Below are 22,845 nucleotides of genomic sequence, written 5' to 3'. Positions count from 1 at the left end.
AAGGCCTCAATCATGTCGACACTGTGTGACGGCGACGCGCGCACACCGGCCGGCCCGGCTGACTTCTCGTAGCAGTTAGGGCCCCGCTAGGCCTTTGCGTCAATTCGACCCAATTAAAAAGCCCATACTCGACGTCCGCGCAAGGCCCGGCATAATTTCATCAGCGGACAGGGGCCTAAACCGCAGCAAACACAGGCCTATCACGACGAGTTCGAGCCGGTCCGCTAAATCGGCTAAAGAGGCAAGGCCCAATACCAACCCAATCAATATCATCAGCCCATCTAGAACGAGCGGCTGAGATCTCCTCCCTCCGCGAAACCCTAGTCCCCACACCGCCGCCTCCTTATAAGTTCCTCCCGCCTCTCGCCTCCCAAAACCCTTTGCCCTAATCCACGCCCGCGCCGCCGCCGCCGCAGCCGCAGCCAGCCAGCGCCAAGCCGCCGCTGTCGTCGCCGAAGAAGGGGAGGGAGCCATGGGTCGCGTCCGCACCAAGACCGTGAAGAAGACCTCCAGGCAGGTGATCGAGAAGTACTACTCCCGCATGACCCTCGACTTCCACACCAACAAGAAGGTGCTGGAGGAGGTCTCCATCCTGCCCTCGAAGCGCCTCCGCAACAAGGTGGCCGGCTTCACCACCCACCTGATGCGCCGCATCCAGCGTGGCCCCGTCCGCGGCATCTCGCTCAAGCTCCAGGAGGAGGAGCGCGAGCGCCGCATGGACTTCGTCCCGGAGAAGTCGGCGCTCGAGGTCGACGCGATCCGCGTCGACAAGGAGACCATGGAGATGCTCGCCGCCCTCGGCATGGCCGACCTCCCCGGCGTCGAGCGCCAGCCCGAGAACACCAACGCCCCCGCCTACGGCGGCCGCCAGCAGTTCGGCGGTCCCCGCCGCGACCGCGTCTAGGCGCACGGCCGGGTTGCAGTGGTTGCCTCTTGATCGCGTATCTCCTCTCGTCGTTATCATGCTACTATGTCAAACTTGTTTTAGATCAGTGGTTGCTGTTGTGGCAATTTAGTCTTGAACCTATCTGTTTTGCCCTAAATTCTGAAGTGTTTTGGTCTGCCTGTGATGGATCATGATTTATATTCTCGCGCCAATGAAATCTTAAGCGATTTATAAACTACAGTTAGATGTTGCTACCTTTATGCTCTTTTGTTGCTTGTCTGATTGAATGCTTCGTTATCTGCGTGTGGTACTGTGGTGATTGAAGTCTTAGGTGCTTGTGACATGAAATTCGTAAGTAGGTAGTATTCTGCTATATAAGAAATCCTTTATTTTGTGGATGTATATGTAAGAAATGCTTGATCCGTATCCTACCAATGAAGTCCAATCTGAAACATTTGGATTTGCCATTGCATATTCGCATTAGTTGATAGAGAACACAACCTGTATTCAGCAACTCATTGTGTGGCTTTTCGATTGTTTAAAGATGTTGAATTGTCCATTGCCTTTCGGAATCAGCAGTGCATCCGAACAACAGTACAACACAATTCTGCTTGTGTTAGTGGACTGGCTGCTGCGGTTCTAGGTGCTAGCTGTGAGAGGGACCGGTTATGCCTTTGATCAAGCTCAAATGGCATGCCAGGTTTCCAAGAGATTTAGGAAGGATGAGACAAAGACTCTGCCCTCTCAGCAATTGTTGATTCACAGTTTGTTAATTTCCTTTGTAAGCTTGAGGCTGATATTATTGAAAACACAGGAATGGGGAGGTTGATGTTCGTCTGCACCGTCAGGCTCACCAACTCTTTCCTGCACATCGTCGGCGCCTTGCAGCAACTCGACTGCACATCGTCGGCTGCACTTCGAATCCTTGTTCGCTACAAACTTTCTTCCGATCCGATAGATAATCAACCTTCGTTGTTCTCAGATACGTTTCCGAGTTTCCGTTGGCTGTTTTAGAGGTGTTTCCGTGGGCTGATTTAGAGGCCTAATATTGTGCTTGTGGCCTCAAGGCCAATAGTATAAAGCACCACCGAACGTAATCGGTTTTATTCGTACTGCTTCGGATCCTACGAATTATTTTGTTACTTTTGCCTCTTATCATGGCGTCTCCATCGCACAACAATGTAAGTCCCCCTACCTTCTCTCGAATTTTTACCAAGGCTCACCCTCGCATTTGGCTGCAACGTTTTCGAACCGATCAATTACAAAATCCTAACACGCCAAATATAGTTCTTTTTTTGGGGTTCACGTCCTCTTCCCCTAATTGTTTCTGTTTTTCTTATAATTTTTTTTGTACAATGTTCTAATTGTTTGTATAATGCCCTAAATGTTTCTGTTATCTTTTCTTTGCGCCACTAGAAAAACGGAACCGAAGATGACGATAGGCTCAGCGCGCTCCCCGACCATATTCTTGTCGATATCATGCACCGCCTTGACTTGAGAACTCTGATGAGGGCCAGCACCCTCTCGACGCGGAGGAAGCAGCTTCCTTATCTGCTCACAAACCTTTACATTCATGTCGACGGATTCAAACCCCGAACAGAGACTTCAGCGACGAGCCAACTCAACGATCTGGTGGATCTCTACACCGAAACGACAAAGAGGTTGTTGGCTCCCACGGCTGATCGATCCATCAACCTCTTGCGCCTCCGTTTCTGCCTGACCGATCCCCACTTGGAATCCATTGGCTCCACGGTGACCAGCGTCCTCGAGCGTGGGAACACCAAGTTCCTCGAGTTCATCGTGGTGACGGAGCTACAGGACCTGCAGGTTCTTCGGCTCTTACCCCTACGCGTTCAGATGTCTTAGAAGCCTCTCTGTTCGGAACATGAGATTCGACGAGCCCGATGTGCCGAATCTGCTGAATTCCTGCGATTCTGGCCGGCCATCCGTTCTGCGGATCGACGCGCCACGGTCTCGGCTGATGGAATTGGTGTTTGAATTCTGCAGCTACGTGCGAATCGAGCTCGTCCGGGTCCCTAAGCTCGTGCGTGTGTGTTTACGATACCTGGACGCGTGAAAGCCCTCCGGTTGTTTTCGGCCACGTCCCAAGCCTTCGGGGCATTGATTTTGGCTGTGCTGCCATGAATTGGCAGCCACCGTTCATGCTGAGCGACTGGCTGTCGGGCACGAGGCTGGAAACTGTCAGATTAGACTTCCAAGATTATATGGTATGAATGCTTGGATTCCTCCTTTTTTAATTTGCCCCTGATTCAATAGGCTGGGCGTCACGGTTGTTCAATTTGTGCCATTTCAATTTTTTGCTGATTGCTTGTTTCAGATTTGGATTAAACCGGAAGACCCCAAGCTGGTCCAACCTGTCTTTGGCAACCTGACGGATTTGTATCTCTCCAACATCTTTGCTGAATGCGACCTTGAGTGGACTGTCTATCTCCTTGAAGCCGCGCCCTTTCTGAAGAATTTCTTCCTCACTGTAAACACCTCTTCTTTCGCAGCAACACGTAGTTATTCCCCCCACTGCGTAGTACTGGATCTATCAGTTACTTTCTGTGTATGACACGTGGCATTGCCTTTTTTCTTTTACATGTATCCCGCCATGTGTGTGGATGGAATGGCTATGCGCACAATGCGGAGAGGGTCAATGTTGCATGGGAAGCGTCATCTGGTTTCAAGCATTGCAACTTAAAACTGTTGGACATAGGAGGTTTCGAGATGGACTGCAAAATGGCCGCTTTGCACTTGCCTTTCGTTGTCTCCTTGTCTGCTACCCCAACTCTACGCTTTTCCGCCCATACACTGATACGCGCAAAGCCCGGCAGAATTTGACCCATAAACAGGCCCAAAAGAAACGCAGCGAATACAGGCCCATTACGAGATCTAGCTGCTCGTCCTCAGTTCTCCCTTTCCCAGCCGGCAGCCGCTGAAGCCGCTCCGCCCCTGCGACGCGACGACGCCTGCCCAATCGCCGGCCGCCTCGCGCAAAATGCCACCCAAACCCGCGCCACGGCTCTTCCGATACGTCTCCAAGCCCCGCAAGCCAGCGGCGCCGTCCGCGGCACCCGAGGCCACCTCCACCGCCGCCGCCCCCGCGTCCGATGCCGACGCCGACGCGGTGTACCGCATCGTCACGTCCGCGCCCACGCCGTCCGCGATGGAGTCCGCGCTCGCGGCCTCCGCCGTCCCGCTCACGCCCCCGCTCCTCGACGCCGTCATGCGCCGCTTCCGCTTCGCGCACGGGGACCCGCTCCGCGCTCTCTCTCTCCTCTCCCTCGCCGCCGACGCGCCCTCGCCCTTCACGATCGACACCGCGCTCTACGTGCTCGGCCGGTCCCGCCGGTTCGCGCATATGTGGGACCTCCTCGACTCCACCCGTCGCATCTGCCCGAACGCCGTCTCCCCGCGCACCGCCATGGTCGTCCTCGGCCGCGTCGCCAAGGTCTGCTCCGTCCGCGAGACCGTCGACTCCTTCCGCCGCCTCGCGCGGATGTTCCGGCGCGCCGACACGACCGGCCTCTTCAATGCGCTGCTCCGCACGCTCTGCCAGGAGAAGAGCATGTCCGACGCGCGCAATGTCTACCACGCGCTCAAATACGAGTTCCAGGTGAACCGCCAGACCTTCAACATCCTGCTCTCCGGCTGGAAGTCGGCCGAGGACGCCGAGGCGTTCGTTGCCGAGATGCGGGAGCTTGGGGTGGAGCCCGACCTGGTGACCTATAACAGCTTGATCGATTGCCATTGCAAGAACAAGGACGTGGAGAAGGCCTACAAGCTGCTCGACGAAATGCGGGAGAAGGACATTTCCCCTGATGTGATCACTTACACGAGCCTGATTGGTGGGCTGGGGTTGATTGGCCAACCTGACAAGGCAAAGGACTTGCTGAAGGAGATGCATGAACTCGGGTGCTACCCAGACATCCCTGCATACAACGCTGCAATACGGAACTTTGTTATAGCAAAGAGACTTGGTGATGCGTTTGCCCTGATGGATGAAATGGCCTCAAAGGGACTGAAGCCGAATCCCACGACTTATAACCTTTTCTTCAGGTGCTATTACTGGGCGTACGATATTGGCAGCGCATGGCGGTTGTATGAGCGGATGCGGTCTGAAGGATGCTTCCTAAACACACAATCTTGCATGTTCATCATAAGGCTGTGCCGTCGGCATGGGGAGGTGGCTCAAGCACTTGAGCTGTGGAGTGATATGGTTAGCAATGGGTTTGGATCATTCACCTTGGTATCAGATGTGCTATTTGACTTGCTGTGCGATGAGGGGAAGTTGGAGGATGCGGAGAGGTGCTTCCATCAAATGGTTGAGCTGGGGCAAAAGCCCAGCAATGTTGCATTTAGAAGGATAAAGATACTTATGCAGCTTGCCAAACAGGAAGAATCTATTGCCAGGTTAACTGAAAAGATGGCAAGATTTGGTCGGCTGGCACCTGAAGATTGCCAAAAGCTCCATCACGCAGCTGAAAGCAGGCACAGTAATGGTGATGGAGCTGATATTGATATATTGAGAGCAGATTAGCATATACATTTGGACGATGACGACCATGAATTAGTGATGATAAATTTTGTTTACGAGGTGAATACATTATTGGATTTTCCTTAGTTCTGTACTCTGATGTGTTCCCTGAAAGTTTCAAGCTACAGATTTATCTTGCGCGTCCACACTTGGTCATGTTGCTTTCATAGCTGCTGTCAAGCTAACAATGACACAATTCAGTATATCTTCTATATATGTTCCATATTGTCTATCATAGATCCCCCCCCCCCCCCACCCACCCACCCACACACACACACACCAAAAAAAAAAAATCCATTCCATGGAGGTGCATTCTAGTGTCATACTGATATGCGAAGTATTGGAACATGATAATGGGTCTTAATGTGCTGCATGTAGAATTAGATGAATATCTCTTGTGACGTGGAAACAAAGAGCTGCAAGACCAAACCACGTAGGAAAACACTCGGAAAACTTTTCTTAGCATGCGTACTTTTGAGTGAAAGAGGGAGAGAGGCAATCGATAGATTGTATTGATTATCCAAGGTGTGTTTTATACACGTACAAGCACACCATGCACGTCCGTTAGTAACGGGCATCATGGCAGCTGAAAGACTAGGCCAAGATCTAACTGATCGAAGGAACCGGTCATGCTACCTTATAACACCCCCCCTCAGCCAGTACATCGGCTGATTTGATGCACAGACTATCTTGGAAATCTTCAAATAGCGCCGTTGGAAGACCCTTCATCATTATATTTGCAAACTGGTGCTTGGTTGGTACATGAAGAACAAGCAGTTGTCCATGCGTTGTCTTCTTGCGAACAAAGTGGATATCGAGTTCCACATGTTTGGTCCTGCGATGGTGCACCGGATTCTCTGTGAGGTATACGGCGGAGACATTGTCGCAGAAGATGATGCTTGCCTTGTTGACGGGTAAGTGCAGCTCACGCAAGAGATTACGCAACCAGCAACACTCTGCAGCCGCATTGGCCACACCTCGATACTCGGCTTAGGCACTGGAGTGTGAGATGATGGCTTGCCTCTTGGATGACCATGAGATCAGTGAGTCTCTGACGAAGACTCAGAAACCCGACGTCGAACGCTGTGTGTCCGGGCAGCCGACCCAATCCGTGTCGGTGTACGCTGTCAGCGCCGTGGACGAGGAGCCGCGTAGACGCACGCCATGCCGAGTAGTACCGTAGACGTACCGTAGTATGCGCTTGATCAAGTTCCAGTGGATGTCCCTTGGCACGTGCATGTGCAGGCACGCCTACTACACGGTGTAGGCCAGCTCTGGTCGGGTCAACGTCAGGTATTGCAGGGCTCCGGTGATGCTCCGGTAGAACGTGGCATCTTCGAATGTCATCCGCGTACTACTGCTGATGGAGGAAGAAGCCATCGGCAGTGTGCTAGACTTGGATGTTGAGGAAGTAGTGTACGGGGCCGAGGTCCTTCATGGCGAACGAGCTGTGAAGTTGATTAATGCTGGACTGTAGAAGTGTTGTCGAGGACGTCGTGAGGAGGATATCATCTATGTAAAGCAGTAGCCACGCCGTGTCGTTGCCATGGTGAAACACGAAGAGCGAGCCCGTGGAGACAAAGCTGAGGCTACGAAGATGCCCAGCAAATCGTTGGTACCATGCACGCGGTGCTTGACGGAGGCCGTACAGGGACTTCGTGAGAAGACAGACGTAGTCGAGCTAGCGATCGTCGATGAACCCGGTGGGATGTTGACAATATACACGTTCCTGTAGTTTGCCGTGCAAGAACGCGTTCTTGACATCTAGCTGATGTATAGGCCACCGGTGAGAGGCGACGAGGGTGAGGACGGTTCGAATGGTCGCAAGCTTGATGATGGGAGAGAATGTCTGATTGAAGTCGATGCCGGGGCGTTGGTTGAAACCATGTACCACCCACCGAGCCTTTCGTCGTTCCAATGTACCGTCGGGAAGGAGCTTGTTCTTGAATATCTACTTGCTGGTGATGATGGGCGCATTGCTTGGTCATGGAACGAGGGTCCACGTGTTGTTCCTATGAAGAGAATCAACTTCTTCTTGCATCGCGTCGCGCCATGCTGAATCACGCAAGGCGCACGGACACTGGAGGGCACAGCGTGATCGTCCACCGTCATGGCAGCCTGAGCGTACCGAGGATTGGGCATGAAGATCCCTGCCCTGACACGCGTCGTCATGTGGTGAAGAGGCTGCTGCGTAGTTGACGATGTGGTCGTTGCTGTAGGTGTCGAGGTGGACGGCACTCCAGACACCATGGGTGACGTTGTGGATGGTGTTGCAGCGGTCGGGTTGCTCGCGAGAGCTGCCGGCGATGCTGATGGTGTCGCCGGCAGTGTTGAGGTGGTGGGCATCATCGGCGCTGGTGAGGTCGTGGACTTCGGCGGCGTCATTGTCGAGGGCGATGTGGTGGTCGCTGGTACCGTAGGTGCTAAGGACGATGTAGCCAGAGTCGCTTGTGCCGCAGGTGCTGAGGACTCTGGTGTCGAGGATGGCCCCTGGGCGATAGGCACATGTGCCCAGCGCGTTGGAATGTGACGAGTCGGAGGTGGTGCTGGAACGAGCTCCAAGATGGGCAGAGCCGCTGGAGGAGTGGGAGCTGGAGGCGCCGTGGTCCTGCAAGGAAACTGCTGCTCATCGAAGTAGACATGCCGAGACACGATGACGCGGCGGGTCGTGGGATTATAGTAGCGATAGCCCTTCGTGTCCGCAGGGTAGCCCAAGAACACGCAAGCGACGGAGCGTGGCGCGAGCTTGTGTGCAGTAGTGGCGGCCAAGTTTGGGTAGCACAAGCACCCAAATATGTGCAGATGATCGTAGGTGGGAGCGTGCCCATAGAGAAGCTCGTAGGGAGTGGCGTTGTTGCGTGGCCGACAGGGGTGGCAGTTCAGCGTGTATGTGGCTGTGGCGAGCGCGTCAGGCCAGAACGTTGGGGGAACGCCACCGTGGAAGAGGAGTGCGCGGACGCTGTCGTTGAGTGTGCGGAGGACCTGCTCAGCACGGCCGTTCTGCTGCGAAGTGTATGGGCACGTGAGGCGCAGGATGATACCGTGTGTAGAGAGAAACGAGCTTAGGTCGTGGTTATCAAACTCCTTGCCATTGTCGGTTTGAAGGCTGCGGATGTTAGCTTTGAATTGTATTTTGACATAAGCATGAAAGCATAGTATAGTGGGCAAACCATCAGACTTGTGCCGTAACGGAAACGTCCAAGCAAAATGAGTATGATCATCGAGAATGACAAGGTAAAATCGATATCCAAAATTGCTTAAAATAGGCGAGGTCCATAGATCGCAGTGAAGCAAATCAAAAGGTGAAGGTGCAACATTATTTGAGCTGGTGAACGGGAGACGCACGTGCTTGCCAAGACGGCAGGCATGGCACGTGTGGTCCTCCGTTCATGAGCAAGAGAAATTGAAATTGCCAAGTAAACTAGAGAGGGGGGCATTGCCCAGATGGCTGAGGCAAGCATGCCAGAGCGCGGATGTGTTGTCAACATGAAGGTTGTGGTTGGTGTGGTTGCCAGTGCTGGGGCGGAGTGGATAGAGGTCGCCAGCAGAACCACATCGGAGGAGCACCGTCCTCGTTTGCAGATCCTTGATAGAGAATCGAAAAGTGTCAAATTCCACATTATTATCACGAGTTAGAGATCTAACTGAGACTAGATTCTTTATCAAAGAGGGGCAAACAACAACATTTTTAAGTTGAATTGGGTTCTTAGGCGTGTGAATGGAGATGTGACCGGTGTGAGTGACAGGAAGAGGTGCGCCATTGCTGACAATAATATGAGAAGAATTGTGAGAGAGCGGACGGTTGTGAGGAATACCAGGGTGTGTTGCCACATGAGAAGATGGGCCGGTGTCGCCGCCACCGTTGTAGTTGTTGGAGTTGAACTGTTGGCCATGGAGTGCGGTGAGAAGATCGTGCACGACGTTGTTGTTAGGTGGAGCTGATGTGTTGCCAGACACCATCAGGGCATGGGATCCACTGCCACTACCACCGGGACGGGCGCCGAGAACGCCTGTGGTGCGCCATTGCGGCATGGGCCATGCCTGGACAACGCCTGTCCATGGGTTGTTGGCGTGGTTCCACTGCATCGGCGCCTGTGTTCCTGTCGACGGCGTGGATGTGCCGCAGCCACGGTCGTCACCCTGCTTGCGCTTCTTCTTATGGTCGCCGCCACCTTTGGTGGGGGAGTAGCTGTGTGGCGTTGTCGACGTCGAGGACGGCGGCTTAGACGGCGTGCCGGTGGGAGTAGTGGAACCGGCAGCGAGAAGAGCCGTGGCTGCCTCCATCTTGTGGGTGCACTCAATGCGCGTTTCCTCCTGGATCAAGTAGGAGCGCACATAGAGGAAGGTCGGAGGAGGGTTGTTGATGGTGCGGAGGACGTTGATGGCGGAGCTGAACTTGGAGTTGAGGCTGCGCAAGGTGTTGACGACGAGAGCTTGATCGCTAATGGGATGGCCGACATCGCCTAGCGTGTCGGCCAACTTCTTGAGCTGGCAGTAGTAATCGGTGATGCTAAGCTCACCTTGATACAGACTGTGGAAGTCCTGTAGCACATAGACGGCGCTCTGCATGGTGTTTTTGAGGAAGAGGCCGTGCACCGCCACCTAGAGGGAGTCGGCGCTGGAACACCATGTCGCGGATGCCCTTGGAGATGGTGAGGTAGATCCAGAAGATGATGTAGTGGTCGATCTGCGTCCACTCGACATCGTGGAGGTGGAGTTGGGCGTCAACCGTGCCGTCGACGTGGTCAATGATGCCGAACTTGCGGAAGGTCAGTTCGAAGAAGGAGCTCTAGGCGGAGTAGTTGGAGTTGTCTCAGGCACATGGGAACGGATGTTCACAAGTTGAACTGTGGAGGCGGCTATCGGCATGGGTGCAGCAACGTGGAAGGGGTTGAGATCTTGGGCACCCACGGTGGAGGCGCCGGAGGAGGAAGAAGGGCTGTGAGCCATTGTTGCAGAAAGAGCAGCGCAAGAATATGATCGAAGGTTAAGCTGATACCATGAAAGAGGGAGAGAGGCAATCGACATATTGTATTGATCATTTCAGGTGTGTTTTATACACGTACAAGCATACCATTCACGTCCATCAATAACGGACGTCGTGGTAGCCGAAAGACTATGTCAAGATCTAACTGACCGAAGGAACCGGTCATCCTACACCTTATCCTATTAACATTGAGAACTCATGGTTCTTATGGATCTAGTTGCTCCTGGGGATGTTGAGCGGCGTCTCATCAGTGCCCAGCAGGCATCTCGGGTGGAGGTTGACGTCGCACACGCCGCAGCGGTATCGCCACACGCAGTCGGCGCCGCAGCGCGTGCACTCCTCGGGGCCGCCCACGCTGAGCATCACGAGGTGCTCCGGGTGCAGCGGCGAGACGGCGGCGCCGGGCAGCTGCAAGCAGACGGGGTGCGCGTCGAAGCCGCAGGGCCGGCAACGGTAGTGCATGCCGTGGATGTCCATCTCGCAGATGTCGCAGTGGCGAGGGCTGCCGTCGCCGCCGTCCTCGACGGCCAGCTCGAGGGCTAGCGGGTGCTGGCCGTGGAAGAAGAACCACGCGGTCCCGGGGGCCGTCGCGCAGAGCTCGTGCAGGTCGAAGTCGCACGCGCCGCAGCGGTAGCGGGGGCCGGCGCCCCGGCAGCCGCAGCCATCGCACGTGAAGCTGCGGCCATTGCCGCCGCTGCTCCCGCCGATGTCGACGAGCACCAGCGGGTGCTCCTTGTGGGCGTCGTACCGGATCGTCTTGGGCATGGCGATTATTGGGTTCTTGTATATATTTAACTGATGTGTTCTTGTATATATTTAACTGATGATGGCGAGGTGATTGCTGGCTGTCTGACTCTGCTCCGGGAATCGGAGGAGGTGGAAGACGAGCAGGCTCCGCCCTTTCTGCTGGCCGCGGCGTCTCTTCAGGTCGGGGAACCGATAGGTTGGGTTCATTATTGTTCTTGCTCGTCGAACGACGCGTCGACGCCCCTCGTGCGGTCGTGCCACGGCAGTTTTGCAAGCTCTGGATACGTGCGGGTGAGGCCGACGCAGCAGCATTGCTGTTCATGCACTTCTCCATCTTCTCCGCGGCCTTCATCTCGTTCGTATGGGATGCACGCGGGACACGGCAACACGTTATCTTGTACGACATGTAGAGTCCGACATGTATCGTATGAGTGTGCACAAATCTGAAGAAGTATTCTAGGTCCCTTTGGAATACAGTATTCTAAAAGCATAGTATGAATAGAAAAGAAAATACAGGAATGGGGGTGCAACAAACTTGCAGTGCTATATGAATTCAAAATGCAGAAAAGTTTCTAAAGTAACCTATGGATGCAACACAGTAAAGACGCGTGAATCCAAAGGGAAGTTCCCATAAAGTCCAGCCTCATGTTCCGTTTCCTCCAAATTTCATATAGCTTCATGTTCCATATGAATTTTGAGATAGTTTCATAGATAAATTCCTTTGTTCCAAAAATTCACATACGAAATTTTCTCATAGAACTATAATCTTCAAAAAATTTCATAGGAACTAGAACCAGTATTCCTTCGATCGCCTGTGCGATCAGGAATCGGGATTCCCGGCTGGAAAAACTGTAGGACCTCTCCAGAACTTTCGCGTTTCCTATTTGCTTCATGTGGGCCCAACGAGTCAGTGACACCGCTACGTCCCCCGTGTGTGTGTCATGGTGAACATGGCGCATTGGCGCATTTCGGCCTGCGGATGCCCCGTGCCCGCCATAAGCCCATCCCCAAAATTCAAACCGCATCAAGCTTCCCCGGAACGAACGCCGCCTCATTCGTTCATTCGCCCGGACCAAAACCCCCCAAACCCCAGCGGAGACCCAAGGCGACCGGCGGAACGGATCCGGGCGGCCATCGCCACCGGCAGCAGCGTCAGGAGCCGGAGCCGGAGCCGGAGGTGATGGAGAGCAAGGAGAACGCCGCGCACTCGGCGCCGCCTCTTCGGCGGTCGCAAGGGAAGCGCAAGGCCCTGGTGGAGCTGCCGATCAACGAATGGCGGGACACGGATGGCGGCTCGGCGCCGCGGCCGTCGAAGCCGAGGACGCGGTCGGCGGCGCGGGCGGAGGCCGAGGCGGAGGATGCGAGGAAGCGGCGGGAGGATGGGGACGCCGCGCGCGGGGCCGGTGTGGCCCGCCTTCTGGACCCGAAGCGGCAGGACGCAGGCGCGGCGCAGGCGGCCGTTGCGCCGTACCACGCGGACATCGACCGGTACCTCCGGTCGTTGGAGGTGAGGGTTTCTCGACTAGTACCTTTTGTTCCCCCTGAGACCGGGGAGCTTGCGCGTGGGCGTATTTGGTGCTTGGATTTGGTTGATTAGGGCTGTGAATGTGTGATGCTAGCTGATGTGATGGAGGCATTTGAGGAGGCGTGATCATGCTGTAGCCTTGAGTGCTCAGATTTGGTCGGTTTGATACTTTGATTTGATTGGGCAATATGTGATTTTAATTTCATTGGAGTGAAATGTTCATTTTGTCTAGTTTTAGGCTTTAGCTGCTGCTGGCTAGGTAAGTGGTTAACTAGGATTGCTAATGCAGCTATGATAAGTGTCCCAGACTGGACTCTGGAGTGTAGGTCGACAGGTTGTGGCTTCACAAAAGAAAATGACTCTTTGGAGCTAAATTCCATTATCTTGGCTTATGTTTCAGCCCACCTACAGTTTGTGACTGCTTCAGGACCCGTGTCATCTTAATTTACTGAACTTACTAGCACTGTTTTGAACAAAATGCAAGAGATTTTGTCCTTTGATCAATTGAGATGCGGAATTTTAGCCATTTAGGTGTGACTCTCTTATTTTGTTGAGATTGTTAGGTTGAACCATTGAGGAGGCCAAGTCCTGACTATTTTCAGAAGATCCAGAAAGCCATCTCCCCCAAAATGAGGGCTGTCCTTGTGGACTGGTTGGTAGAAGTGGCTGACGAATTCAAGCTTCAGGCAGAAACTCTTTACCTTGCAGTTTCATATGTTGACCGCTTCCTCACAATGAATGTCGTTACTCGGAACAAGCTGCAACTGCTGGGTGTCACTGCATTACTCCTTGCTGCGTACGGGACTGAACTGTTTGTTTACCCTTTTTGTTTATCATGTAAAACTATTCTCTGAGCTGCATATTTGGAATGGTGCAGCAAATATGAAGAAATTGAGTCTTCTAAGATGAAGGTGAACAAATACACAGACATTACGGATAACACCTACACCAAACAGCAAGTAGCCTCTCTTCTGCTGAATTTTCCATTTCTTAGTTAGTTCCCCTGGGCCATGGATCATAGGCACACATTTCTGTTTTATGTGCAATAAAGGTGGTGAAGATGGAGGCTGACTTACTGAAATCTCTTAACTTTGAGATTGGGGGTCCCACTGTAACCACATTTCTACGGTATGTCTTCTTCATTTTTTTTTGACTTAGAACGAGCTTCACATTTCACATAACTTCCCCTGGTAATGTAAAAGGGGTCGACATATGTGAATTGTGTTGCATAAATCTTGTGATAATCCTATTATTGCCTTACTGTGCTAACAAATTTCAGAGTCTAATACTTGACAACTATCTGCTGTAGGCGATTCATAGCTTCATGTCGTGGAGGCAATGTAAGTGTACTTTTGGAGTATCCACTTGTACTTTCCTATATATTCTTTTGTTAATCTATTTTTTCCCTTGAAAGTTCAGCGCACAAGCAGCGAAAAACTGGAGTCCATGTGTAGCTATCTCGCAGAATTGAGCTTGCTGGACTATGACTGCATAAGCTATCTACCATCAGTACTTGCTGCTGCCTGTCTGTTTGTAGCCAGGTTCACAATCCGCCCAAGAACTCATCCTTGGGTAAGAACATGGCCTTTATTGTCAACTGTATCTAAGCTGCATACTTTTCTGACATTAGTTTGTACACCTCTTTTTTCTGACTTTATTGTGCGTGATTTTCCAGAACTTGACGCTTCAACGTAACACGGGATATAAAGCCTTTGATCTGCAGAAATCCATTTTCATCATACATGAACTGCAGTTGAGCATCCGGTGCCCGGACCAGAAAGCAATCAGAGAGAAGTACGAGGACCCCAAGGTACATCCATTATCTCAATTTTGTTGTTGTTTTCTGCGTGCTGTATTCTGTTAAAATTTGTCTGCTTAAACATGTTTACAGTTCGGGTGTGTGTCGACAATGGTATCGCCACAAGAAATTCCTGCATCTTTCTTTGAAGACTGCAATAAGTGAAGCTTGAAGACTGGAGAATGTTTTTGGAGTAACTCTGCAAGTGATGCTGAAAATATTTTGGTCATAGGATAATTTAAATCGGTCAAGAAATGTGTCATTCCCAACTTTGTAAATAGCTGCTACTGGTCTTACCGTTCCCGTCCCATTGGCAGTACGCATTGGTATTTTGGTACGCAATTGAAGCGCTTTTGTACAGAGGTTAGCACTACAACCAAACCAGTAGCATTGTCTGCACATTTCACTGAATTAATGCTCTGAAAGCACTGACGAACCGTGTGGCATATATGTTATCTGAAAGGCAGTGAACATAGAGAAGCGCATTGGATAATGTAATTATGCGCCCACCTGAAGATACAATTGGCCTAAGTGCTATTTTGCATTAGCTTAGTAAGAATGAAAATAAATGGTGTTGCAAACTCGGAAGTACAACATGCAGGCAAACAACTGACTTTTAAAAGCAAAGTGTCCATTGAATCATTTTCAACAAAAATGGCGTCACCTGATGACTAGGATATCCAAACTCCAAAGGACAACAAGCAGGTGAACAACTGACATTTGATGGTAAAGTGTTCATTCTCGACAAAAATGGCATCACTGTTTGTACATTTTCTACATCACCACACTAGCCAACCTAACAAGTCATGAAGATTGTGCCGTATCACGCTGCAAGAAGGGTACAAATACAGACTAATAATAATCTCAATCTAACGGAAGCTTATGTGGTGAGAACAAATAAACAGAAACTACGTGATTGGTATTCAGACCTTATTTGGAATAAACAGAAAAAAAATGGTGGCCGTTATAGGATGATCTCCTCTTGGACACTGACATTGAGAGTTTTGTTTGGGAGCACAATGCTGTTAACTACAACTACTTCATCTTCAACATCAACGGCTTCACCTGCGTTAATATAGGATGTCAATTCCAGAAACGAAATGATCACCAAGATTTCTGTGTGAAAGCAACAGTAAATTGTCCAGTTTGGGTCTTACCAAGAATAGTAATACCAAGTTTGGCATTGTGATCACCTTCGCCCTGAATTCAGAACAGAAGTTATATTTACATTAAGCCAACTGATGTTATCTTGACAAATTGTTCTAAGGTAAAGTTATTAAGATTTATAGAAAATGAGGATTCATTAAATTTGAAACTGGATAAAAATGAATGATAAAGAGAAAAGCTTGCCTGTACACGTGACCATTTTCCAATGGATGACTTCCACCCCACAATTGAATGTATAACAACTGCATTCTCCTGATACACAAACAAAAAAGAAAGAAAGAAAACAACTATGAGATATTTCCTAAATATGGTTTACCACTTGGCACAGAGAAAAAGAAAACTAACCATAATTTCAACATCATCCAGAATTATGCAATTGATAAGCCTGGCACCAGCTCCAACACGCGCATTTGCTGATATAGAGACATTGGGACCGATCTGTTTACAGAGTTACAGGGTTAGCTACATTTCGTCTCTTGAATACATTCCTATTAAAAAGTTTAAGCATTTCAGTATCAGTCAACAACAACCAATTGAACATGATCTATGACAATCTGAACAAAATAGGTAGATGAAACGGACATTACCTTTGAAGTAGGATGAACCTTGGCTGATGGATGGATGTACACATCGCCTACAATAGTGGCAGTCCTTATGCCATCTCCTGAAGCTAAAAGATGAGGAGAGGTACGGCGGAACTGAGAAAGATATAACCCAGAGCATCTCAAAGACATCCTACTCAAGATGAAGCAATGGTTAGTCAGAAATTCCAATATAAAGAAAAGCAGGATAAAAAAATATCTGTATACCCTGGGGTCTTGATCTGTTCCCAAAAATCGAGTGTCTGGTATGTGTACAGCTCCTTCTTTCCCGCTAGAGGGGATAAAATATCTTGATCTAACCTAACAAAGTCTGCTGGAAGTGCCCTGTTGGCATTAAACTTATAAGATGGTTTACATAGCAATAAATACTTTGTAATTGAATTTATGGCAGTGCTATCAACTACAAGTTTTTAATGAACCACAACAAAAATGGAGAAGCCAAAGGTAATAACTGTATGCCAAACAAGTTTTGTAATAAGAATATGTGCATAAACATGAATAGAAGAATATATCACAAACACATACTTGGTTGCTGATTGAAGAGCTTCAAAGCTAGATACACGGCGCAAGTTTGCTGAAATGTAGCAATTTAAGGGATTAAGCTTTATGGTGGAAATATAAAGTGTCAATCAAGGGAACTAAGAAGACCAAGTTAGAATATCTACTACAAGCAGCACATTTTAGAACATCCGTGTTAGAACTAACAATTAAAAATATCAATATAGGTGAAGAAAATAATACTTTTTCCATGTGACTTGCAACAAAAATAAAGATGGTATTTTACATCTACTCATCTACTTCTTTAAGATATGTTAGCATTTGAAGACATATAATAAACAAGAATGTTCTGTTTAAACAATAACATACATTTCCAATGGAAGAAGCCATAATAGATAACAGCAGACAATACCTCTGTCTTTCTTCTGTTTTAAGACATCCTCAATGGCGCTAAAGATATTGGGAGTAAATATATATACTCCACAATTTATGAGATCACTCACCTACAGATAGATAAACTGCATCAGTGCCATCAGCTATGCTAATTATTCATTGAGAACCATTACTTGTGAATAGTTGCGATTGATTTAAATCCAAATATGGCATGCAAAGTCTCAACTAAAAATATAGAGGAGCAAATTAAACAACAAAGAGCAGAACTGCACTCACAAAAGTCTCAGGCTTTTCTGTATAGTGCAGAAGTTCATTTGTTTCAGGATCAGCTACCAACTCGCCAAACTGGTTTGCTGACTCTGCAGATACCTGATTTAATGTGTAAGCATATACTATTACAAGTGGGATGATATTAGGAGTAACAAATATGCATGAGAAAGACCAGATTAATCTGCAATGTTTCAGAATAGTATTATCGTACCTTGTTGACTAGTAAAGTACCCATTCCTCCATACTTTTTATGGGCCTCTGCAATGGCGAGAACAGTGAAAAATTTAGCTGTTGGTATCCAATAATGACCAACACTGCAGAAGTTATGCAGATGGTCCATCTTATCAATGAACAGAATTATAGATGGAACATCAATATAAGTTCACAAGTTATTGTGCAGCTATACAGAAAAGTATTAGTTCACAAAAATTCAGAAGCTAAGATATCTGTTTCATATTCTGAGTTATGTCAGAGATAGATATTCATGAATTCGGATGAATGAAAATGGAAAGTCTACCCTGTTGTGAAAAAGAATTTAGTATCCAATGGTTAATTGAATATGCGCAACTAAAGTAAGTTTAAAACACGCTCAACTAAATTGAATACCAGACTTATTAACTATTATTCCCATAATGACCGATCATTTTGTCATCATATATGCTCTATACGATACTTTAAAATTAAGTAGTGAGACGTACAACTGCCATACCACAAGATTGAACAGCGCGTAATCTACAATAGGTACATCAGAGGCGATTGCATCACTTTAAGTATGTAACCAATGATTATGTCAAAAATAAGCTAGCAGTGAGAAGCCCCACGGTTCAGCTTTATTCAACACTAACCCACTACACCTCCTACCACTTGCTCACACTACACTCCATCAGGGGCACAAGAACAGTTTCAGACATGACCTTGATGACAACTGGATTCAGTAATAGTTCTGAACAGCAAAGCTCAAGCTCATGATATTCAATTATTACACTAACCATGCTTGTGGTTAGAGGAACGCGTCTAAGATCATGAAACATCATCACCAAACTGATAATGCGAACCAACATGATAAAATGCTGGGAGAGTATACTTCAGTTACTTGGCAACTTACCCAGCATGTCGGGCAGGGGGAAGCTAGAACAGACGTCGCAGTTCAGCAAAACTATGTGTGACTGCAAAACCACCAGAAAAAAAAACTAAGCTTTAGAGGATGAAGAATTCTTGATCAACCCAACTTAACAATGTAATACAAAATCCCAGCAACTGCATATGTTCTGAATCGGCAAACAATACCCTAGAAAATAAATCTAAATATCTAATCCAATTTCACAATTCAAGCTGACAATCGAGCTAGATCAATAAGGCATTACCGGACTGTCTTCCATGATGTAATCCCTAAAGCTGTAGAGCCCTCCAGCAGACCCATGCGGCTTATCCTCTCTTAGGTACCTAGAATTGACAACACGCTCTCAATGGCACTGCTCTCAAATCTCCAATCGCGCACAAGCCAACCCACCGGAAGCAAACAGCTAGCAGGGCTCGAAACAAACCTGACGGGGATCCTGAGCTCGTTGGAGATAGACGAGACATAGAGCTTGAATTCCCGCTCCTCGTGGAATCCGATGAGGTATATCTGCGCCAGGTTGGGGATCTGCACAGCATCGGTATCCAAAAGCTCATCTCTCATAAAAAAAACCGCGCGCACAGCAACACACGAACGCACCACGATTCCACAGAGGAGGAGGGGACGAAGGAATTGGCGGCGGCTTACCCGGCGGCAGGCGGAGATGGGGTGGTGCACCATGGGCTGTCCGGCGAGCGGGAAGAGCGGCTTGGGCACGTTCAGCGACAGCGGCCGGAACCGCGTCCCTGCACCAGACAAAGCGGCACCAGGGCCGCCAATCCATCAGGCAAGCGAGTTCGCGCGGCGCGCAGCGAGGTGAGGGGTTTGTCTCCCAGTGGGCGCGCAGATCTAGCAGCTGTACTGACCTTTGGTGGGGCCGCCAACCATGATGACGGCGACGACGCGTTGCTCGGAGCCCGCCATGGCTGCTCTTCCTCGGCGGAGCGGGAGCGGGGGGACGGATGGGGAGAGAGAGGAGGGGGGCGCGCGGGCGAGGGCGTGGCGAGATTTATGGCGACGGGATTTGGAGCGAGGGGAGCGTGGACCGCGGGTTCTCTAGCCGAGGCGATGGCGATCAGACGACGAGGAGGTGGGCAGCGAGGCGGGAGGGAGGGCAGCGGTGTCGTGTGTGTTGGTGGGCGGAGCAGAGCGGAGGCGGGCGATTTCCGGGCGCAGCTGCTGTTCTGACTTGGGCCGGTGGGATCCGTGCCGCGCCGGGGTGCGGGCGCGGGGTTGGACGGGCGCGGATACCGGTGGCCGACGGCGAGAGGAAGCTTCTTCTCTGGGTGGCGAGGCGTCAGGCGGTCAGGCCTCAGGCGTGGCATGTACGTCCGGATCTTGAGCTTTTCGTCGGGGAACGGAGCGGGTAACTGAGGTTGCACGGAATATCCCGGGTGGAGTTTGCGAGGATACCGGCAGGGTGTACCGGGTTAGAGTTGGGCGAGATCTGGAAAAATGCCATTGTCCTGCTGGATGGGTACGAGTTAAGCGAGGAATTTCTGCGACATCGTAGAACTGCGATCATCCAGTACCGCTTATTTTGACGTGTTATAAAGAATCTCACACTTATACTAGGCGTAGATTCATTTATATAGTAGCTAAGGCCCTTTGAAATTTTGTTCGAGCAACTTGTTGAACTCACCGAGGTTAGTGACGCCACCCTGATAAAGTTCCAACCTAAAGATTCTTGTCTCAGTACAGATTATAGAGTCTATGGTTCTTCTCGCAAATAACCTTTGAGATTTGAGTAGGTTAGCATTACTTTTTCATTTTGAAGGTGCCATGCTGTGTTCTTTCTATTAGGAATTATTAATAGATATATAATTAGTGAGATGATTGCAACCACTGCTTCTTCTGCCTCTTGATGATTGCAACTTCCATCTACGTGCCAATGATCTAAGGAGGGGCGATCGAACCCCCGCGATTGTGTGCCTAATCGAACAGAATCTCATTATTTTTTAAATCAGCTCATGCAAATTAAACAAAACATTTTTTTTAATAAGAATTTCCAACCCTCACTCCCTCAGCCTTCATCTGCTCACCCCAGGATGTAGGACACGGGTTTTCAAAAAATCTTATCAAACAACCAAACGCGCAACATTTGTCATCCTGCGAAAAAAAGGCGCTTAAACCTCAAGCTACCTTGCCACAAGCTGTGACAGCATCCAGGAACTTGCTAGGATCACCAAACCCGATCAAGAACGGAAAACAAGATGGCTCCGCCTTCGGTCTCAGACGCGCATATGCTCAGGCTCATGCCGGAGCAGCGGCGAGTGCGGTGAAAATCGTCGGACAAGCAGAGCCAGAAGCGGATGCTGCCAGCTTGCGCCACCGACACTACAAGACAACAGGCGCAGCCGTCGGCTGCAGGCTGCATGTCAGCAGGTGCGCGTGGCGTGGAGGTGTGCGGCACTGGCAGCATGGTCCGTCCGGTACGGTGCGGTCGCTCAGTGGATGCAGGTCGTCCACGGGAACGAGGCACCGAGGCTGACGCGGCCCGCGAGAGACGGCAGGACGTGAACCCGACCGTGATGCGGCTTGCGACCTGCACGGCCCGCAGCCGCGATCGCCCGGGTGTGCGGCGGCGGCCGAGTGCACGGCGTTCGGCGGAGCTCGGGCAGGTTCGGCCCGGCACCCCGGCCGTCAGAGTCAGACAGGCAGGGGCTGTACGAGAGCGTACAGAACGAGGCCCAATGCTGTCGCTGCTGCGTTGTGATGGCCACCGGCCTCCGGTGGGATCGGCACGTCGAGCGTTCGCGCTACTGCCAACGGGAAAGAAATTGCCACTCGAATAGTCTAATACTCTAATCTCAACAAAAAAAACACAGAGATCCGAAAATGATTCAGTAATTTATTGGACATCACCACTCAGAACGCAGCATTTACTCGCATTTATCAAGATTTCCTACCATTCCCGGATGGAACGTAACGTTGAAAACTTGAAATTCAAAACTCAAATTGAAAAGGAATATCCACGACTATACATTGCCAACTCACCGAATCCATATATTTACCCGCATTCATCCCGATTTCCTACCATTTACGACGATCTGATCTGAACGTTGGAATTCAAATTCAAACCGTGAGAAAAAAAAGGGGAAACGATTGGTCAAAGCAAACGAAACGAGCATCGAAGCCTCGCCACCACCCGATCTGATAATGAGTAGAGTTGGAGCCACCAACCGATCGATAATGGCTCTGGCCGTTTCGTTGTCGATTGCCATCGCATCGCACTTCCCTTTCTTGAAGCCACCGCAATACCCGAACAAATCCTCAATTACAAGGACGCGTCACCGAAGCCACGCCACCGCTTTTAAATCCCCGCAGGCCGCAGCCCAGTACCGAACGGATCGAGCTCCCCATTCCCCCCGCCTCCGTCCATACCCATCCCTCCCTAGGGTTTCCAGCTTCCAGAAGCTTCCACGCCAATGGCCACCGACGAGCTCGCCGCCGCGCCGGCCCCGGCCCCCTCGGCCCCCGGCGACCAGTCCGCCGCCGCGTTCTCGTTCAGCATCTGGCCGCCGACGCAGCGCACGCGGGACGCCGTGGTGCGGCGCCTGGTGGAGACGCTCGCGGGGGACACCATCCTCTGCAAGCGCTACGGCGCCGTGCCGGCCGCCGACGCCGAGCCCGCGGCGCGCGCCATCGAGGCCGAGGCCTTCGACGCCGCGGCCGCCACAGGCGGGGCCGCCGCATCCGTGGAGGAGGGGATCGAGGCGCTGCAGTTCTACTCCAAGGAGGTCAGCCGCCGCCTCCTCGACTTCGTCAAGTCCCGCGCCGCGGACGCCAAGGCAGAGGCGCCGTCGGAGGAGGCCGCCCCCGCCGCGGCTGAGGGCGAGGCGGCGTGAGCGCTGCCCCGGGCAGCCATTGCGTTTTCTATTTTTCCTGCATCTGGAATTGGTGTGAAGGCTGATGTAGCCTGTGGCTTTGGTCTGCATCTATGCAGTTCCTGTCCTTCGATCGATGAATAGCTTTCTTTAGTGCGTGCTGTGTTTTACCTGCAATTTGTGTCTCTGAGCAAGGATTATGTTCCGTTCGTCTGCTGTGATGCGTGTCAAGATACACCCGGGATATCTGTCCCTAAGATTTGCAGATCAATGCAGCATTGGTCTCTATCTGCTAGCCTCGAGCAATGCCCTGAGGCCGAACGGGTCTGAATTACCAAGCGCGTTTACAGCCACATTTTCGTTCTGAACTCTGATCGTTGAGTTTGAAATGTAATCGTGTAGTCCAGTAGGAATCAGGTGCAAAATCAACCTGGCAGTGGCATCTATGGATTATTATTGATTGCAATTTGTCTGCCTGACACCACTAC

General features: G+C 50.5%; 7 protein-coding genes across 7 annotated transcripts; 5 read left to right on the top strand and 2 right to left on the bottom strand.

Moving 5' to 3' along the window:
• Positions 1 to 368: 368 nt before the first annotated feature.
• LOC117839208 (small ribosomal subunit protein eS17y) lies at positions 369 to 1,140 on the top strand. The gene has a single exon (XM_034719485.2). It carries the CDS (start codon positions 473 to 475, stop codon positions 902 to 904), a length of 432 nt encoding a protein of 143 aa, XP_034575376.1. The 5' UTR covers positions 369 to 472; the 3' UTR covers positions 905 to 1,140.
• Positions 1,141 to 1,702: 562 nt separating this feature from the next.
• On the top strand, positions 1,703 to 3,587 carry LOC117839207 (uncharacterized). The gene is made up of 4 exons (XM_072290554.1): positions 1,703 to 1,813; positions 2,303 to 2,750; positions 2,894 to 3,114; positions 3,225 to 3,587. Exons 1-4 carry the CDS (start codon positions 1,703 to 1,705, stop codon positions 3,459 to 3,461), a joined length of 1,017 nt encoding a protein of 338 aa, XP_072146655.1. The 3' UTR covers positions 3,462 to 3,587.
• A 161-nt stretch (positions 3,588 to 3,748) lies between these two features.
• LOC140220035 (putative pentatricopeptide repeat-containing protein At1g02420) lies at positions 3,749 to 5,656 on the top strand. The gene has a single exon (XM_072290835.1). It carries the CDS (start codon positions 3,888 to 3,890, stop codon positions 5,427 to 5,429), a length of 1,542 nt encoding a protein of 513 aa, XP_072146936.1. The 5' UTR covers positions 3,749 to 3,887; the 3' UTR covers positions 5,430 to 5,656.
• A 4,970-nt stretch (positions 5,657 to 10,626) lies between these two features.
• LOC117835794 (protein VACUOLELESS GAMETOPHYTES) lies at positions 10,627 to 11,678 on the bottom strand. Its single transcript, XM_034715115.2, has one exon. It carries the CDS (start codon positions 11,176 to 11,178, stop codon positions 10,627 to 10,629), a length of 552 nt encoding a protein of 183 aa, XP_034571006.1. The 5' UTR covers positions 11,179 to 11,678.
• A 457-nt stretch (positions 11,679 to 12,135) lies between these two features.
• On the top strand, positions 12,136 to 14,825 carry LOC117839743 (G2/mitotic-specific cyclin C13-1). The gene is made up of 8 exons (XM_034720150.2): positions 12,136 to 12,667; positions 13,249 to 13,481; positions 13,563 to 13,644; positions 13,737 to 13,813; positions 13,995 to 14,025; positions 14,105 to 14,257; positions 14,361 to 14,495; positions 14,577 to 14,825. The coding sequence occupies exons 1-8, from the start codon at positions 12,140 to 12,142 to the stop codon at positions 14,646 to 14,648; spliced, it is 1,311 nt and encodes a 436-aa protein (XP_034576041.2). The 5' UTR covers positions 12,136 to 12,139; the 3' UTR covers positions 14,649 to 14,825.
• A 364-nt stretch (positions 14,826 to 15,189) lies between these two features.
• On the bottom strand, positions 15,190 to 19,743 carry LOC117839744 (uncharacterized). The gene is made up of 15 exons (XM_034720151.2): positions 19,397 to 19,743; positions 19,179 to 19,276; positions 18,958 to 19,058; positions 18,778 to 18,856; positions 18,519 to 18,579; positions 17,625 to 17,671; positions 17,420 to 17,512; positions 17,163 to 17,253; positions 16,778 to 16,826; positions 16,460 to 16,576; positions 16,238 to 16,385; positions 15,996 to 16,088; positions 15,834 to 15,902; positions 15,641 to 15,683; positions 15,190 to 15,548 (listed from the first exon to the last, which is right to left on the bottom strand). The coding sequence occupies exons 1-15, from the start codon at positions 19,452 to 19,454 to the stop codon at positions 15,448 to 15,450; spliced, it is 1,248 nt and encodes a 415-aa protein (XP_034576042.1). The 5' UTR covers positions 19,455 to 19,743; the 3' UTR covers positions 15,190 to 15,447.
• A 2,005-nt stretch (positions 19,744 to 21,748) lies between these two features.
• LOC117836157 (MFP1 attachment factor 1) lies at positions 21,749 to 22,652 on the top strand. The gene has a single exon (XM_034715535.2). It carries the CDS (start codon positions 21,959 to 21,961, stop codon positions 22,376 to 22,378), a length of 420 nt encoding a protein of 139 aa, XP_034571426.1. The 5' UTR covers positions 21,749 to 21,958; the 3' UTR covers positions 22,379 to 22,652.
• Positions 22,653 to 22,845: the final 193 nt, after the last annotated feature.

This window comes from Setaria viridis, chromosome 9, assembly GCF_005286985.2.
Source record: "Setaria viridis chromosome 9, Setaria_viridis_v4.0, whole genome shotgun sequence".
NCBI lineage: Eukaryota > Viridiplantae > Streptophyta > Magnoliopsida > Poales > Poaceae > Setaria > Setaria viridis.
This window is presented reverse-complemented; position numbering and strand designations above follow the sequence as displayed.

Bases quoted from the DNA above. Each gene is read 5' to 3' on its own strand.
- LOC117835794 (XM_034715115.2), bottom strand. From the start codon at position 11,178: ATGCCCAAGACGATCCGGTACGACGCCCACAAGGAGCACCCGCTGGTG.
- LOC117839744 (XM_034720151.2), bottom strand. From the start codon at position 19,454: ATGGCGGGCTCCGAGCAACGCGTCGTCGCCGTCATCATGGTTGGCGGC. The intron at 18,580-18,777 runs GTAATGCCTTAT...GTGGTTTTGCAG, and splicing joins ACATCATGGAAGACAGTCCG to TCACACATAGTTTTGCTGAA. The intron at 16,089-16,237 runs GTAATGTCCGTT...CTCTGTAAACAG, and splicing joins AGGTTCATCCTACTTCAAAG to ATCGGTCCCAATGTCTCTAT.
- LOC117839207 (XM_072290554.1), top strand. From the start codon at position 1,703: ATGGGGAGGTTGATGTTCGTCTGCACCGTCAGGCTCACCAACTCTTTC. The intron at 1,814-2,302 runs GTTCGCTACAAA...TTGCGCCACTAG, and splicing joins CGGCTGCACTTCGAATCCTT to AAAAACGGAACCGAAGATGA. The intron at 2,751-2,893 runs AGAAGCCTCTCT...TGAATTCTGCAG, and splicing joins CCTACGCGTTCAGATGTCTT to CTACGTGCGAATCGAGCTCG.
- LOC117839208 (XM_034719485.2), top strand. From the start codon at position 473: ATGGGTCGCGTCCGCACCAAGACCGTGAAGAAGACCTCCAGGCAGGTG.
- LOC117839743 (XM_034720150.2), top strand. From the start codon at position 12,140: ATGCCCCGTGCCCGCCATAAGCCCATCCCCAAAATTCAAACCGCATCA. The intron at 13,482-13,562 runs GTACGGGACTGA...GGAATGGTGCAG, and splicing joins ACTGCATTACTCCTTGCTGC to CAAATATGAAGAAATTGAGT. The intron at 13,814-13,994 runs GTATGTCTTCTT...TATCTGCTGTAG, and splicing joins ACTGTAACCACATTTCTACG to GCGATTCATAGCTTCATGTC.
- LOC117836157 (XM_034715535.2), top strand. From the start codon at position 21,959: ATGGCCACCGACGAGCTCGCCGCCGCGCCGGCCCCGGCCCCCTCGGCC.
- LOC140220035 (XM_072290835.1), top strand. From the start codon at position 3,888: ATGCCACCCAAACCCGCGCCACGGCTCTTCCGATACGTCTCCAAGCCC.